The sequence below is a fragment of the Mauremys reevesii genome, linkage group 1 (assembly GCF_016161935.1).
Source record: "Mauremys reevesii isolate NIE-2019 linkage group 1, ASM1616193v1, whole genome shotgun sequence".
Classification (NCBI taxonomy): domain Eukaryota; kingdom Metazoa; phylum Chordata; order Testudines; family Geoemydidae; genus Mauremys; species Mauremys reevesii.
In genome coordinates, this window is record NC_052623.1 from 26,885,548 (window position 1) to 26,901,525 (window position 15,978).

Genomic DNA, 15,978 nt, shown 5'->3' on the forward strand with positions numbered 1-15,978 from the left:
GACAGACAAGAATTGCAGAAGTTAACCTTTGTTCTATATAGCAATTGGGTTTTGCTAACAGACCTGGGCCTGAAAGGCAGGGGTTAGGATGCAGTTTGCTTCTGACCCTATGGGTGGGGGTCTGGATCTTAATTGTTAATAACGCCTTATTGTTTACCAAATTGCCCAATACAACTACTTCCAATAGAGTTGCACAGCAAGCCCCCTCCCAACTACATGTGCGCCCACCTACGTGCGGCTACATTGTACAAGACTCTTTATTAATTTTCCATTGCTAATATGCTGTTATACTAGGCCATGTTTCACAATTATCAGTAGGCGTTGGTTCCCCTTTCTCCTGTTGGCCTTTCGATTATGCCATACCAGCTATCCTATGTCTTAATATCAAGCTGACCTATAATGGCCTAATGTTAATTATGCTCAGCTAATTCAACATGGGGCAAGCGGGACACAGTCTGGGGCAAGTGGGACCCCTTAAAATCCCTAACATTACCTTTGGGGTTTTGGCTACTGTTTGCTACATCCTTTGTGTAGTTGTCCTAATTTGTAAAGAAGCTAAACAAAGGAGTGAAGATACTTTCTCCTATCTATACATTTGTCTTCTTGAGCAGAGATATATGCACCTATCTGAGGGGTCACTCCCTTGATGATCTTTGTATGTTTCAGAAGCTTACAAGTGATTTCTTTTCTATTCCTGGGAACTATTTAGGAAGCATTTCAATAGAGAAACTTTGGTAGGTTAAAGATATATGTAGGTATGGGCTCCTCAAACCTCTCTGTGGAGCGCTGTGTCCTTTGAATTTGGAGGGCAATGAATTCTCTTGCCTAGCTGCTCAGACTGGTAAATGATCAGAGTCATAGATATTTAAGTGAGACAAATTGCTCTGAAATATTTTTAAAATAAAAGCTGAGGAAGACCAGACCCAACACTGAATATCAATTTTACAGAACTTATACAGTCTTAGAGAGCAGAGAAGTAATTTTTAATAATAGAGTATGATTGTTTTTGCAAGAGGATAAAATATAAATTCCGAGAATATTATTAGAACCTATGAATAAATCACATGTATTTTCCAGCAAACATCAACTCATGCTAGAAGCCTGCTGGGATATTCACATATTTTAAGTATATGACTTTTTTCCATTAAATTATTTTGTTGTGCCAACAGCCCTTGTTTAAATGCATTATTTTGAAAAAGAAATGTAATTTAATATGTTAAAATGACTAGATCCTTTTTAAATGATGCTTTCTTAGTGGTATCTTTGGTACTATTGCTGCTTCTACCACCTCATTTTTTTTATCTTGATGTATGTCCTATATCTGGAATAAAACTCATTCAATAGTCTGACCACAGAGCCTATCACAATGGGGACCCGCTGCTTAATTAAAAGTATGGCTAATTCTGTATGCTTGTTGTTAATATGCAAACATTTTTCATTAGGGAAAACTGTTGTTTCTGATTCCAGGCAGCTGTTTTGGCCAGCTCATAATCCTTTGCAGATGTAATAACAAATCCCAAATCAGAAGACTGCCTAGAGGTTATTTTATATAGGCATATTATATAAATGTGAAACAAACAAACATGCTCTGGTACATGTGATCTGAGCTAGAGATGTTGCTCGTTTATTACAGAGCCGAATTCTGCTCTCAGTTACACCTAAATAAATCTGGAATAACTCTAGTGAAGCCAATGAAATTTCCCTGATGTAAGCGGAGAATCAGACTCAGTGTGTCTGATCACAAACAGGTGTTAGGATTGTTCAAATGCGTTTACTGGTGTCTATAACTGCAAAGGATGAGAGAGAGTGTATGTGTAAATTAGCACATGCACAAATTGATGATAGTAGCTGAAAAATGTATCCCTAAGTGATTTGCCTAAGGACACACAGAATACATGTCTGAGGTAGAAATAAAACTTAGGGCTCCTGACTCTCAACATTAGGCCTCCATGAAAAGACCATCCTTTTTCCCTAGGAAATTGGCGTTAGGCAGGCCAGAACATTGTGTGATGCAGCAATCCAGTCCTCAGTATGGCACATATGAACAAATGATCACTAAAACTGAATCACTTATCCGATTACATTAAAACATATTTAAAACAGCACTAAAATGACACTGTGATAAAAGTTCTGGGACCCAGGTTATTGGCAAGCTATAGAACAAATACCAAAACAGAGAGACCCAACTGTAGAGAATGGTTAAGATATTTGTTTCCAACTAATTATATATCAGAATTTAATAAAAAATAAGCTTGCAGATACCAATTTCTGAACCTTAGTTAAGCAATGTGAGAAGACAGATGCAGGCATATAAAATAATTTCTCTGATTAAAGCACATCTGCATATTATGACATACAGTATACAGTATAAAAAAACAACCTTGTGAAGCCAGGATTCAGAATGATCACACATAAATGGACATTAAATGATGGAAGCTACAAATCTCTGGGCTTAAAAGAATTAAACAGATGCAGCATATTCTGTATAGCCCCCTCCCCAAGTGCTTCCTTTCTGCAGGAGATCATTGTGTTAAATTGTATTACAAGTCAACTGGTGCTGACACAAATCTATACACAGATATGAGCTGTGTTTGATCAGAAAAATATACGCTGCATGAGCTAAATTTAGTAAAGAAAAGACAGACAAAGCTGCACATTTTGAACCCATCTAATAAAATATTATGATTAGTCTAATCTAGTGACTAACAGATTAAGTGTAATTGCTGAAACAGAACCGGATTTAGTTAGTTTAGTTAGAACCGGATTCAGTAGCTCCAGCCATAGGGATGAAAGTTGTTTCTAGAAAGTTACAAAAATGAAATAAGAAAACTGACAGAAATTTCATAAATGTATAAAGATGGTTCTGTGTTATTCAGACAAGCTACTGATACAAAATAAATTAATGGTTTGATAAATATTCTAGGCAGAAGAATTCTTAAATAAAGGTTTTAGTACAGCAAACTTTAACAAGTAGGCACTTAGAGTAAGGACAGAGAAGTAAGTTCAATGTTTGTAATAGCTGGGTGCAAGGATGGCAGGCATTCCTGAAACAAGTGGGAACAGGAGCATGCATTTCATATACTGTAATTGGATTTCTTTGCGAAATGATCTTATAAACATCAGAAATGAATGCAGCAACAGGAATTAAATGAACTTTAAGAGCAAGACTGTATGGGGACAATTTCAGAGCAGATGTTAGTTCATTGCTGAGCTGAATGTGGATTTTGTATGTGTGAGATCCATTTACAATGATCAACTTTCCACATTCATTGTGAGTGGTTCCATTTCAATATGCTGCAAGAATCTGCTCCTTGATGTACCCTGTGCATGCATAGTCTTTTCATGCTGTGCTACAGGGACAATCAAACTTATGGCTACCCAGCTCATATGCAAGATTGACAGCAGTGAGTTCCTTTCTTTCACCTCAATCTTCTCTCGCATAAAGGCTGAAACACTTAGTGAATAAAGGTAAGTAGCATTGGAGACCAAAGTAATGAAAATAGAGGTTAAAACCAGGGTGAACTTGTCTCTTTAATGAGGGTTGTAGCTGAAGGCAAGCCTATTACTGCCATAGCTAAACAGCAATTTAAATTTTTATTTTACCAGATGGAGACCTCTCTCTAGATACTTATGTGGTCCCATTAGCATAGTATGTGAACTGCTTAGTTTTTAATGTAGTTATCTTCACAAAATCCCTGAGAGGTAAGGAAGCATTACTATTCCATTCTGTAGAGGAGGAACTGAGGCACATAGAAGCTAAATGACTTGCCCAAGGTCACAGAGGAAAACCATGGTGGAGCAAGGAATTAAACCCAGCTTTCCCATGTCCCAGGCTGACTCCCTAACCCAGACACGGGCAAACTTTTTGGCCTGAGGGCCACATCAGGTTTCCAAAATTGTGTGGAGGGCCGGTTAGGGGAGGCTGTGCCTCCCCAAACAGCCAGGTGCGACCTGGCCCCTGCCTCCTATCTGACCCGCCCCCCCCTACTTCTCACCCTCTGACGCCCCCCCCCCCCCGGAACTCCTGCCCCATCCACCCCTCCCTGTCCCCTGACCGCCCCCGGATCGCCTGCCCCTGACTGCTCCCCGCCACCCCATCCAACACCCCCTCTTTCCTGACTGCCCACCTGGGACCCCTGCCCCATTCAACCCCCGCTTCCCACCCTCTGACCACCCCCACCCCTATCCACACCCCTGCCCCCTGACCACCACCCCGAACTCCCCTGCCCTCTATCCAACCCCCCCTGCTCCCTGCCCCCTTACTGTACTGCCTGAAGCACTGGTGGCTGGCGGCGCTACAGCAGCGCCACCCAGAGCACCAGGACAGGCAGCCATGCTGCCCAGCTGGAGCCAGCCACACCACCACACAGCACAGAGCACCACGTCAGGCTGCGGCTCTGCAGCTGCGCTGCCCAGCAAGAGCTTGCAGCCCAGCTGCCCAGAGCATTGCACCAATGGCGCAGTGAGCTGAGGCTGCGGGGGAGGGGGAACAGCAGGGGAGGGGCCAGGGGCTAGTCGCTAGCCTCCCAGGCCAGGAGCTCAGGGGCCAGGCAGGAAGGTCCTGCCAGCCACCGTAGTTTGCCCACCTCTGCTCTAACCACTGGCCTATCCTTCCTCTCTCGTCACCAAAATATAAGTTACCATCTCCACTCCTAAGAGTAATTACATTCTATTGTGATGCAGGATTTTTGTGGTTTTAGAGGCTAAAGTATTTCACACTTCTTTAATTACATTTCCTTTCAACAAGTGAAGGGCCAAATTCCATTAAGGTGTATGTAAGATCTTAGCCATAGTCTCTGTTAAGAACTTTTCACAAAGGCCCAAATTCCACAGCTTGGTCTGAGGCCTGGGGCCTAGCTAACAATGAACAATATATGGCTAAGAAAAACTGAGTAAACAGAGACAACCTTGCTTTGTTTCAACTAGATAAGCGGAGTCAGCAGAACTCCAGATGGGGAGTAGTAATTGGGTGTTCTTATCATGAGTTACAGACACACAAAGAGAAGAGCCTCAAAGTCAACTCCCGGTGCAGGAAGGAGATAGCGAACACCCTCCCCAAATGCCTACCAGGGTTCAGGGAGAGGCCCAACATGTCAGTATGAGATATGACATCCTTCCCCTTCACAGATGTATCCTCCTTCGCAGGTGCCAACTCTAATTTTCAGTAACACAATGGTGAACCCTAAAACAATTGCTATTTGCTGTGTACTTCCACTGTCTTTTTGTTTTAAACCCCCAGGAATGTACCTGTTGGACAACCAGAAGAGTTACCTCATTCCTGTGGACCCCCAAATCATGATTTAATCTACACATTGCAATAGGAATAGTTTGAGGGAAAACACCTGTGTATTAGCAACATGTTAACCGAACCATGGGTGGAGCCATTATATAATCTTTTAGACTACTGGCTTATTGTGCTAATCTTGTCTTGCTGCTAGAACCTATCCAGGGGCTCAGGAACTCCGTCGCTTATCTCCACCCATGAGCCCCCTATATAATCCATTGTAATTAATTGTTTAGTGGTGTCTGAGGCTAATAAGCAAAGTGACACTCCACCAGCACTGTGCATAATAAGGGGGCTATTAGGGGGGCAGGATAGCTCAGTGAGCATTGGCCTCCTAAACCCAGGGTTGTGAGTTCAATCCTTGAGGGGGCCACTTAGGGATCTGGGGCAAAAATTGGTCCTGCTAGTGAAGGCAGGGGGCTAGACTCAATGACCTTTCAAGGTCCCTTCTAGGAGATTGGTATATCTCCAATTTAAAAAAAAAAAGAATTCAGAAGCCTGTTTAATATATATGATAAATTAAGCAGATGCTAAAATACTTTGATGAACATGAAGCACTTTCCTACAGCCAGATCTACCATCTCAGAATTCTCCATTCACTTTTGTCAATGCTACATTCCCACCAACTAGGTTGCTGTGTAAGCTTATAAGAAATAGCTCCCTCATAGCAGCAATAATCACATCTACAGCAAATTCTGCTGCCATCACCTTGTTCCAGGGGAAACTCATGACAAGATAAAACAAAACACACACTCCCAAGGTAAGAAGTGCCCAGTTTCCTGTTTCAATAGAAAGGCAGAAAAATCAGCTATACAGTCTATGCCCTACATCTATTTTTAATTTCTAGCTTTATCCTGTTACTTCATATTACTTTCAATTAAGGTTTTGGTTTTTTTTTTTAAGAAAAATCTAATACCTTTCAGATTAGCCCCTAAATAACTCTCTCATTTGGGATTGTCTCATCATCCAGAGCAGATGGTTTGCTACAGGGGTAGTGTGACACATCAACAGACTCTTCTTCCTATATTATTTTTAAATGTATAAATTTAAATGCAAAATTTGAAAGATTCTATGCAGATCTGATACTGCGGAAATTATTTAAATCTATGGCATTTACAGCAGTGCGAGATACATCAGCACTCATAAGTAGTTTTCATACAGGGTACAATGCAACAATAATGTGATGCAAGCAAAACTTGCATTTCATACCTGGAAAAAGAGGTTATTTACTTGTAGTAACTGATGTTCTTTGAGATGTGTTGTCTGTATGTCTTTCACTCTTGGGTATTGTGTGCCCCTTAGCGCCACAGATTAGAACTTTGTCCTAGCTAGCAGTACCCTGTTGTTCTGCACATGCCCACTGAATGCCCTCATACTTCCCACATTCTGAGGGCATAAAGGGATAGGGTGAACCAACTGCCTCTCAGCTTCTTCACCAGTTGAAGTCTTGTAAGGACTTAGAATAGTGGAGAAGGAAGGTGGGTCGTGGAATACTTATAGTCAACACATTTGAAAAACATCAGTGGGCCTTACATCAAGACAGATCTATGTACTGCTCTCCCAAAGGTTGCATCCTCCCTCATTGCTTGACCAATTGTATAATGTTTCATGAAAATATAAACAGATGTGGCCACCTTACATATTTTCAAAACCGAGACATTATTAAAAAAAAAGCAATGTGAGACACTTGAGAACTTGTAGAATGCACCCTATCTACAAACTGATACAAATTAATACATCCCAAAATCCAGTTTGAAAGTGTCTGAGAAGAAATCTGTTTACCTTTAACCCTCTCAGTGTGTGCCAAAAATATTTTAGTTCTATTCAGATAATGGCTAAAGCTCTAGCTACATCTAAAGTATGCCAAGTTCTTTCCTCCATTAGTGTGAGATATTGGACAAAATATTGGCAAAAATGGATTGGTTAACATGAAACTCAAACACCATCTTTGGCAGAAAACCGTGATGAGGCCTTAATGAAATCTTATTCCTATTGTAAGCGGGGGAATGGTCCCGCTATTGTGGGGAACTTTCCTGGCTTCTGTGCTACCCCGGTGAAGTGGGCTAGCGAAAGGATCTGAATCCTAGCTCCCACTTCCTTTACCCAGAGGCCTCCCTGCCCTTGAGGACTCTCCTGTTTGGCAGAGTTCTCGTAGCCCCAACAAGACTGGGCCCAGGATTCCTGGGGGGCTCAACCCCCAACCCTGCTGTGGCCACCTAGGACAGGGGCTAAGGTGTCCCCACTCCGGGGTACCCTCTCTGCACTGGGCACCTCCCTGACCCACTGATTATTCCAGACAATTTAAAGCAAATACAAGTTGTTTACTTAACAATCAATTTAAAGAAAAGAATAAGAATAAATGGGAACGGTTACAGGGAAACACATCACCCTGCTCTGTGGCAGGGAACATTACAAACAATGTCTCTGGACATCAAGGCACTTTGCAGTCTGTTCGTTGTAGGCTCCAGGCCTCCTTCTCAGGCCCTGGCTGTGCTGCAGGGATGCTGTGGGTGGGACACTTGAAATGGTGGTGACCACACACCTCCGGGCTTTGGGTGGTGGGATCCTTCTTCCCAGTGCCAGCCCCCCAGTCAGGTAAAGATCCCCCTCCCAGCCTGGCCTGCATGGACCCTTGGCTGGAGCATCTTTCTGCGCTGGGCCCTTTTACCAAGGTTCCCCCCCTTGGCTGGCCCCAGTTGCTCACCACACTCTGGCTTTCTGGCTGCAGCTCTGCTCCCAGCACAGGGTCTGCTCTCCCTGGGCTGTGCCTCTGGCTGGCCCAGCTCTGCTCCCAGCACAGGGTCTGCTCTCTCTGCGCTGTGCCTCTGGCCCCTCTGGATCTGGCCCGGCTCTGCTCTCCAGCTCAGCTTGGGCCCCTGCTTTCTCCTTTGCTCGGCCCCACTCCGTCTGACTCCGGCACATTCCTGCTCACACACGGAGGACGGGACCCACACTGGCCTTCTTTCTCCCTGATTAGCCGGCCTGCCCTGTCAATCAGGCTGACCTGGAGCATTGGCCTCTTGCCATTGTTCCTGGGGACTGTCAGTCTCAGGGTCCTGATTTGCCATCAATCCCTCCCCTTTTAGTGCTGGGAGCTAGCGGCCAAAACACCCCCACTGAATGTTAGTAAGGGGGCAACAGTCTCCTTACACTATGAAAAATCACATAGGGAGGACTTCTCATCAATGCATTAATTTCACCCACTCTACATGCAGAAGTAATTGCTACCAAAACCACTGTTTTCACGGACAGATGACTTAAATGGCCAGTTAGCTAAAGGCTAAATGGGGTTTTCATTAAACCTGACAATAAAATATTCAGATCCCCTGTGGAGGTGAGTCCTTTACTCGGGGAAGTACTTGAAGTAGACCCTCAAGGAAACTTAACTATGGGATATTGAAGCTAAATGTACTTTAATAGAATTAAATAACCCAGAGGATTTAAACCAGAGGAGGTTTCTAATACGAGAGGTATATTGGTCTAAAAAGGGGGAAAATATTATGATCTCAGGACCAAGCATCACATCTCTTCCATTTAGAGCTGTAAGTAGCTGTAGTGGAAAGTTTTCTACAATTTATTAAAATGTCCGGAACTGCCGGACAACAGGGGGGAGGGGGTTTAGAGTGGGGAGCATGAGAGCATTCAGTGAGCATGTGCAGACCAACAAGTGACAGCTAGCTGGGAAAAAAATCTGAACACAGGGTGTGCAAAACCCAAGAGTGGAAGACAAATAGGCAGCCATTCAATGAACATCCAATGCTATCTCATATGCTGTAAATAGCTAAACACACCATGAACAATGCAATGATTATTTACACAGTGCCAAGCTACCACTTGGTGCTTAATGGACAAACAGTCATGCATTAACTTGACACAGCTGAGTGCCTTTTCTGGGCCGAGGAAACAAACACTGACTGGTGGGACCGCATTGTTATGTGGCTATGGGAGGACGAGCAGTGGCTGCAGAACTTTTGACTGCGTAAGGCCACTTTCCAAGAACTGTGTTAAGAGCTTTCCCGAGCCCTGAATGCAGGTCTGTTCAGAAAGCTGCAAGATGTTTAAAAGGTTGCTGATGTTGTTTGCTTACTACGTTAGACCTCAGTGAAAGCAATATCCCCATTGTTATTGCTGCCTGCTGTGTGCTCCATAATATCTGTGAAACAAAGAGAAAAGTTTTTGCCGGGGTGGGGGATTGAGGCAGATTGCCTGGCAGCCAATTTTGAGCAGCCAGACACCAGGGCAATAAGAAGAGCACATCAAGGGGCTATGCGTCTCCATTAGGCTTTGAAAACCAGTTTCAGCAATGAGCCAGAGTAATGTGACTCATCTGTGTTGTTCCTTACCAAACTGTCCTTCATTGCATTTTCTCCCCTGTAAACTCCGCCTCACCAACCACCATGTGTTGAATGAATAAAGAGCCTTTTCTCCTCAATCCGTTATGTTTTATTATGCACACACACACACACACACACAGAGCAAAGAAAAGTAAGATAACCTGGGGCAAAAGGGCTGATAATGTGGGGGTATAAACAAGAAAAGCTTGCTTACAGATGCACTGCAGTAGCAATCAAAGGTGCCTTCTGGTCCTTGTACCCTCCCCTGGTGTTGAGTGCAAGGGATATGGATCTCCCCTCCCCCACTCCCTGCCTCATAGGATGTTTGGGGAAGGAGATTGTAGAACTGGGTGATGATGGCAGCAGGTTCAGCATAGGCTGCAGAGGGACTCCAGTATCCAGCTGCCTTTCTTGAACCTCAGACGCCTCAATATGTCTGATTGCTCCTTCATAAGCTGCAGCATCTCTTCCTGCATGGCACACTCTTGTTCCCTGAATGCTCTTCTGTCCTCCCTTTCCATGTCCAGGTTCTTGGACAGTGTAATCCTCCATGCTCTGAGCTCCATCTTGTCACTCTCGGAGGCACGCATTACCCGAATCTTCTTTTTCCACCTTCTAATCTGGGAAAGTCTCTGTCCCAGTGTGGAGAATGTCCCGATGGACAAGGTTTCAGCTGCAAGGAATGCAAAGCACAAGGGTAGCATTGACAGTGCATACATTGTTTCAGGTGCAAGGTTGATTTTTTTTTAAATCACCCCTCAATACACTTCACTGCAAGCCACAACATAATCACAACCGTAGTCACAACTGCCAGCCCACACTGCTTCCCGCAGCTCCCATTAGCTGGGAACAGTGAACCAGAGCCACTGGGAGCTGCAGGTGGCCGTGCCTGCGGACAGTCAGTGTAAATACTGTCTTGTGTCCCACTAGTGGATTACCCTGATGTGCCATGTGCAGCCTGTGGGCTGCAGGTTGCCCACCACTGCACTACACCTATTTTTTTGTCCAGATTAACCATGAAAAATAATAACATGTAACTCCTACAGTTTGAATGGAAATGTGCACTCACCAGAGGTGCCTTCCACAGCATCACACTCTGCCGCCAACTGGTCCTGTGAAGGGATGAGCTCCAGGGTTAAAAACAGTTCTTGGCTGTCGGGGAAAATGGATCCTCCGCTTGCCTGCCTCACATTCTCCTCCTCATCAACAATGTCCTCCTCGTTGTTGCTCGAAGTCGCCCAGCACTCCTGGGAGGTATCCATGAAGCATTTTAGGGTAGTGGTGGGGTCACCGCCAAGAATCGCATGCAGATCCTCATAAAAGGGGAATGTCTGTGGGGCAGAACCAGAACGACTGTTCGCCTCCCTTGTCTTCTGGTACTCTTGCAGAAGCTCCTTTATTTTCATGCGTCACTGCTGCGTGTTCCTGGTGTAGCCCCTCTCCCCCATGCCCTGCGCGATCTTGGCACATATGTCAGCATTTCTTCTGCTGTATTGGAGCTCTGCCTGCACAGACTTCTCCCCAGACAGCAGTAAGATCCAGTGTTTCCTGTATGCTCCATGCTGGAGTGTATTTGCAGCTTTGAGTCTCCATGATCAGCTGTGCTGGTAAACTCTCCATGCTGATCAAACAGGAAATAAAAATTCAAAAGTTTCCAGGGCTTTAAAAGGGAGGTGGCTGTTTCCTGTGTAGCTGGCTGAAGTGCAGTGGAGTTGAAAGTGCTCTCCAGAGCGGTCACAACAGAGCACGGTGGGACACCTCTGGGAGGCCAATTCATTCAAATTACACAACACAGTGTCTATACTATCCCCATGTCAATCTGTGTATGTTGAATCAAGCGCTATGCCTCTCATGGAGTTGGAGTTCAGAAGTCGACTTTACAGGCTACTTAGGTCGGTGGACGGGACTCGGTAGTGTAGACACATACATTATTAGATCGACTGAATGCGGCTTATGTCAACTTAAGTTTGTAGTGTAGACCAGGCCTATGGAAAGGAGCAGATATATTTCTTTACAGGCTTGGGATCTGTTAGCGAGGATGGAGGAAATGAAAAAGCAAAATGCCATCTTCAAAAGGAATAAGTCATGGATTGATATTTGTATGATATTGTTTGTTTATGGAATTACTTTGATAGATTTTATTTCTTATACAAAGCAGTGTTCTACATATATTCTCTAACAGGTAAATTCTGAATGTATTAATATGGTCAGATTTTAAAGTTTTGTAATGTTAATGCTACATATTATTATTGTCAAATAACAGGCTCAAATAAATTTTTTAAATTAAAGATTAATACAGCACTATACAGAATATAGGAAGATGACATACTTTACCATCTTCTGTAAATGGTGAAGAGAAGGTAGCTTGGTCCTTCTTCTGTACTTGGTGGAATGCTAACAGTGTTCATTCACAGTCTACCTCCTCAAACCCCTGTCCTTTTATAGGATATGAGACCAAGAAACTCCCTTTTGGAGGGAAAATACTTTTCCATTATTAATTTTATCATGTGTTCTGTTTTCCCAGTTACTGATGGAATTTCTTTTATGGTTCTCAGTTTACCTGACTGATGAGTAAAAAGGAATCTCTAACCCAGTCATCATTAGTTACAGCTATGACAACCAACAGTTCTTAATGAGTTAAAAACACCTTATTCCATTCTATTATATCCATCTGTAATAACAAATATTCTTTATCGATCACCCAGTTCAAAAGAGAAAACATCTGCCATAACAAATATCCCTTATCAACCACCTAGCTTTGTTTATAACATATTTCTGTTGACACTTTTAGTAGTCTGAAGGGGTCTTTTCCCTGGACACCTGGATTCCCATGTCCTGATGATGCTGAGGATAATTAGATACAGCCCAATACTCAGTCGTATAAAATTCCTGAATACAAGTCACTCACAGAACCAATGCTCTGGGTCTTAGAATTCAAACACAAAAGCTAAGGCCTGACTTTTCAATCCTGGGTGCAAAACGATAAATCCTAAATCTGTTTTTAGGCCTGATTTTCAAAGGTGCTGAGGGCCTCTTTCTCTCATTGACTTCAGTGGAATTTGTGGATGCTCAGCAACTCTGAAAATTAGCCCAGTTTTACTTAAGAGCCTAGCTTTAGGCAAGCAGGTTTGAAATCTTTGGACCAAATTTTTTTTTTGTTTGCTTGTTTCTTTGTAAATTAGTACATAATTTTCAGCATTGATACACTTGGATTTTGCCATATCCTACATCTACCATTAACATTAACGTGAATGTTAGGGCTACAATTCCTTGTTCTAGCCTGATAGCTTATCCCTTAAAGAAAAGAAGGTTAAAAAAGATGGGGCAGGCAGTCAAATACTTTCACCAGGTCAGGGAGAAAGAAGAGAGTGCAGTCCACTGTCTTTGCCAGATACTTCAAGGGATAATAAACTGAAAGCTAATTCACGTACACTTCTTTAAGTGGTATAGTTTCATGTCACAAATTATTAGATTAGCAAGGTTAGCCAACTGTATCTTCATCTGGGATTCTAGTGTTAAATCATTCATGGAAAATGTCCTGAGTTAATGTTTAGTTTCATTTGCTGTGGTTTTGCTCAAAATCTGAATGTGTCTCTCATTAATTCTGAACGCTTCTTTCCCTAATTAATTTCTACAATCAATTTTTTTATTCCTTTAGAGATCCTGTTAGCCACCTATAGTTCCAACCTAGCTTTTGGAACAATCCTATAAGAAATGCCATGTGGAACTGTGATATGTTTCTGAGGTTTTTTTTTTTATTTCAGATTTGTTCTTACAAGTGAATTTGCAGCTCATAGGAGGTGCTGGATTGGCAGCATTGGAAACTAAAATCTTCTCTTTTTCATCAGCTTATACTGTGACAATGCAAATATCTACCCAGTGTCCTTTGCCAGCGTGCCTTGATCTTGGCCTGGAGATAAGAGAGTAGTTTGGACTCCATGTCTACTCAATCCTTGGCCTCTCTGCTGAGGTGAAAATAATTCACTAGTTTTTGTGGTAGAGTCCACCAGGAAAATAACTGAGACTATCAGTTTAGTTCACGTAGGCTGCCTAGCAGTCTTTGGTCACTATTGACCAGTGACAGATTTGAACCAAGCATAGTAAAGAACAGCTTCAAATCCTTTCACCAGCTGCAGACTTTGGTGCCTAGATTTTTTCATTTATGGTGCTTGATATTCCAAGGGCTGAGCTTGAGTTCAGTGGGAGTTGTGGGTGCCAAACACTTCAAAAAGGTCAGGTTTCATTTTAGGCACACATGTATGAAAGTTTCGGTAGCAACTTTTAGACAATTCTTACATGCTCTTACAGAGCTAAGACTGGAATGGTGGTCTTTCACATTCAAACAACATAGGCCACTAGCACATGAGCTAAAGGGGTTCACCCTTTATGAGTATAGGAGGTCCCTTATTCTCCTTCAGGACCACCCACTTGACAGGATATAATCAAACACAAAATATCAAACAAGACAGACAAAGGGTAGAGAAAAGGAAGCACTGCACTCCCCATTTCATAGATGGGGAGCTGAAGCACACTGAGACTAAGTGCCTTGTGCAAGGTCACAGAGAATGTCTGTGTCAGAGTCAGGAATTGAAGGCAGATCTCCTGAGTTTCAGTGTAGTATCTCAACCACAAAGCCACCCTTCCTGCATTACAAAGCCACCACATGACATTTTCCAACACCTGAGCCATCTATTTCACTATATATACACACACTTGTAACTATTCAGCTATTATGGTACCTCTTGGTTTTTCTGTAGACTCGCATGGCCTGTGGCAGAAGATTTTGTCTTCTCCCATTTCTCTGCAACTTGATTTGCTTCTTCTGTTTTTTGCTCACAGCTTTTTTGGGAGTTTAGCAATGTCACTTCATAAAACTCTTGAATATCTGTTAGCAATGAGAAACAAATAAAGACTTCATTTGATACGCTGGATTTAGCAGCCCTTGGTATTTTTCTGTAACCAGTAAATATTTATGTACTTTGGAAGCTACATTATAATGGTAAACATATAATATTACATTTCTAGCAGAAGCCAACATGCCAATTAGTTTTCTGAATTTTTATTCATCATTTCGAGGAAATATATGAACAACAACTATTGAGAGAAGATTGAGAATGAGCATACTGCTATAACAAATGAACAACATATATAAACCAAGATATGGTATGAGATACGAACAGTTCAAATCATCTTGGAAAACAAACTAGAAACCAAACAGATGTTGGCCACTCACCCCTGACAGCTCTCCCGGGTGGTGGAATAGCTCCTAGTCTTAGCTGCCACTTGAATGGGAACTCTTTTAAAGTGGGCCAGGACACAGAGGCGATCCTAGTTAGGCCAGGCAGGAACTGCCTCCAGTTACACTAGGTAAACCCCTTCAGAATTACATCTCACTATTCCAACAGAAGAGGTAGCTCTAGCCAGGACCAGGAGCTGCTGACAGCAGCAGCTCTGGCCAGCACAGTTCCTACCTGCCAAAACTGCCTCTGTATTTAATTATTAATGGAAAACATTAAGGATCCAAATCTATGCCAATTCAAATACCTGCAAATTGGACTAATCTTCATCTAATTTTTACTGTCTTCACCAGCACAAAATAGCTTAGTACTAGTATAAGATGATGAAAAAGGTCGCCGGGCATAAGAAATTGTCCTTTTAAAATGATAAACTGCAATCTATAGAAAGTTATATGAGCACTAATTTAGCAGAAATATTTCACAATTACTAGAAGAAACTTACTAAATGGTATAAAAATGGAAAGATCTGTAGGAATGTATAGTTATATAGTGCTTAAGGTCACTTTTCACCATTAAAATTAAAAACTATAACACTAACTATGGCAGGAATGCAATTTTTTTGTAACCACTGTTAGAATTTGCATAACAAAATTACAAGTGTACAGTGTATAAGATTCCATACCAAGTCAATTTATATGGCACCTGCAAGGAGAAAAAAAAACATTAAAGAAATATGTAGTGAACTCTAGGTAAATGCCCTACAGAAATAAGCTAGAGAAATGGACCTGTGGTTGTTGCATACAGCTGCCACAGTTGCAGTTGTAAGAGTATTATCTGGTTTGACAAGAGTCAGTCAGCAAGGGAAGTGGAAGTCATTATTTGCAATTTGACATTAGAGACTACCTGATCTTGTGTGTTTATTAAAAAATAGTACACACAATGTGTGCATATTAAAGAGACAGAGAGATTCTTTTTAAAAGGTCTTCTTTATCTGCTCTACAAAGACTCTAGGTTTCTCTCTCTAGAAAAATGATGACTGGTGTGTAGATGAGAGAAGAGCACTTATACTGGTGTAGACTGAATTTCAGCACACTCTTGTAATTACAAAACCTCATGATGAAGC

At 42.4% G+C, this 15,978-nt stretch overlaps 1 protein-coding gene across 2 annotated transcripts in view; it reads right to left on the minus strand.

The window, feature by feature from the left end:
• DLG2 (discs large MAGUK scaffold protein 2) overlaps nt 1-15,978 on the minus strand; it is a 1,428,123-nt gene that overhangs the window by 1,229,472 nt on the left and 182,673 nt on the right. For both annotated transcript variants that reach the window (XM_039519925.1, XM_039519926.1), the window contains one exon: nt 14,358-14,503. In XM_039519925.1, coding sequence (XP_039375859.1) covers nt 14,358-14,503 — 146 coding nt within the window. The remainder of the gene's footprint in view (nt 1-14,357; nt 14,504-15,978) is intronic.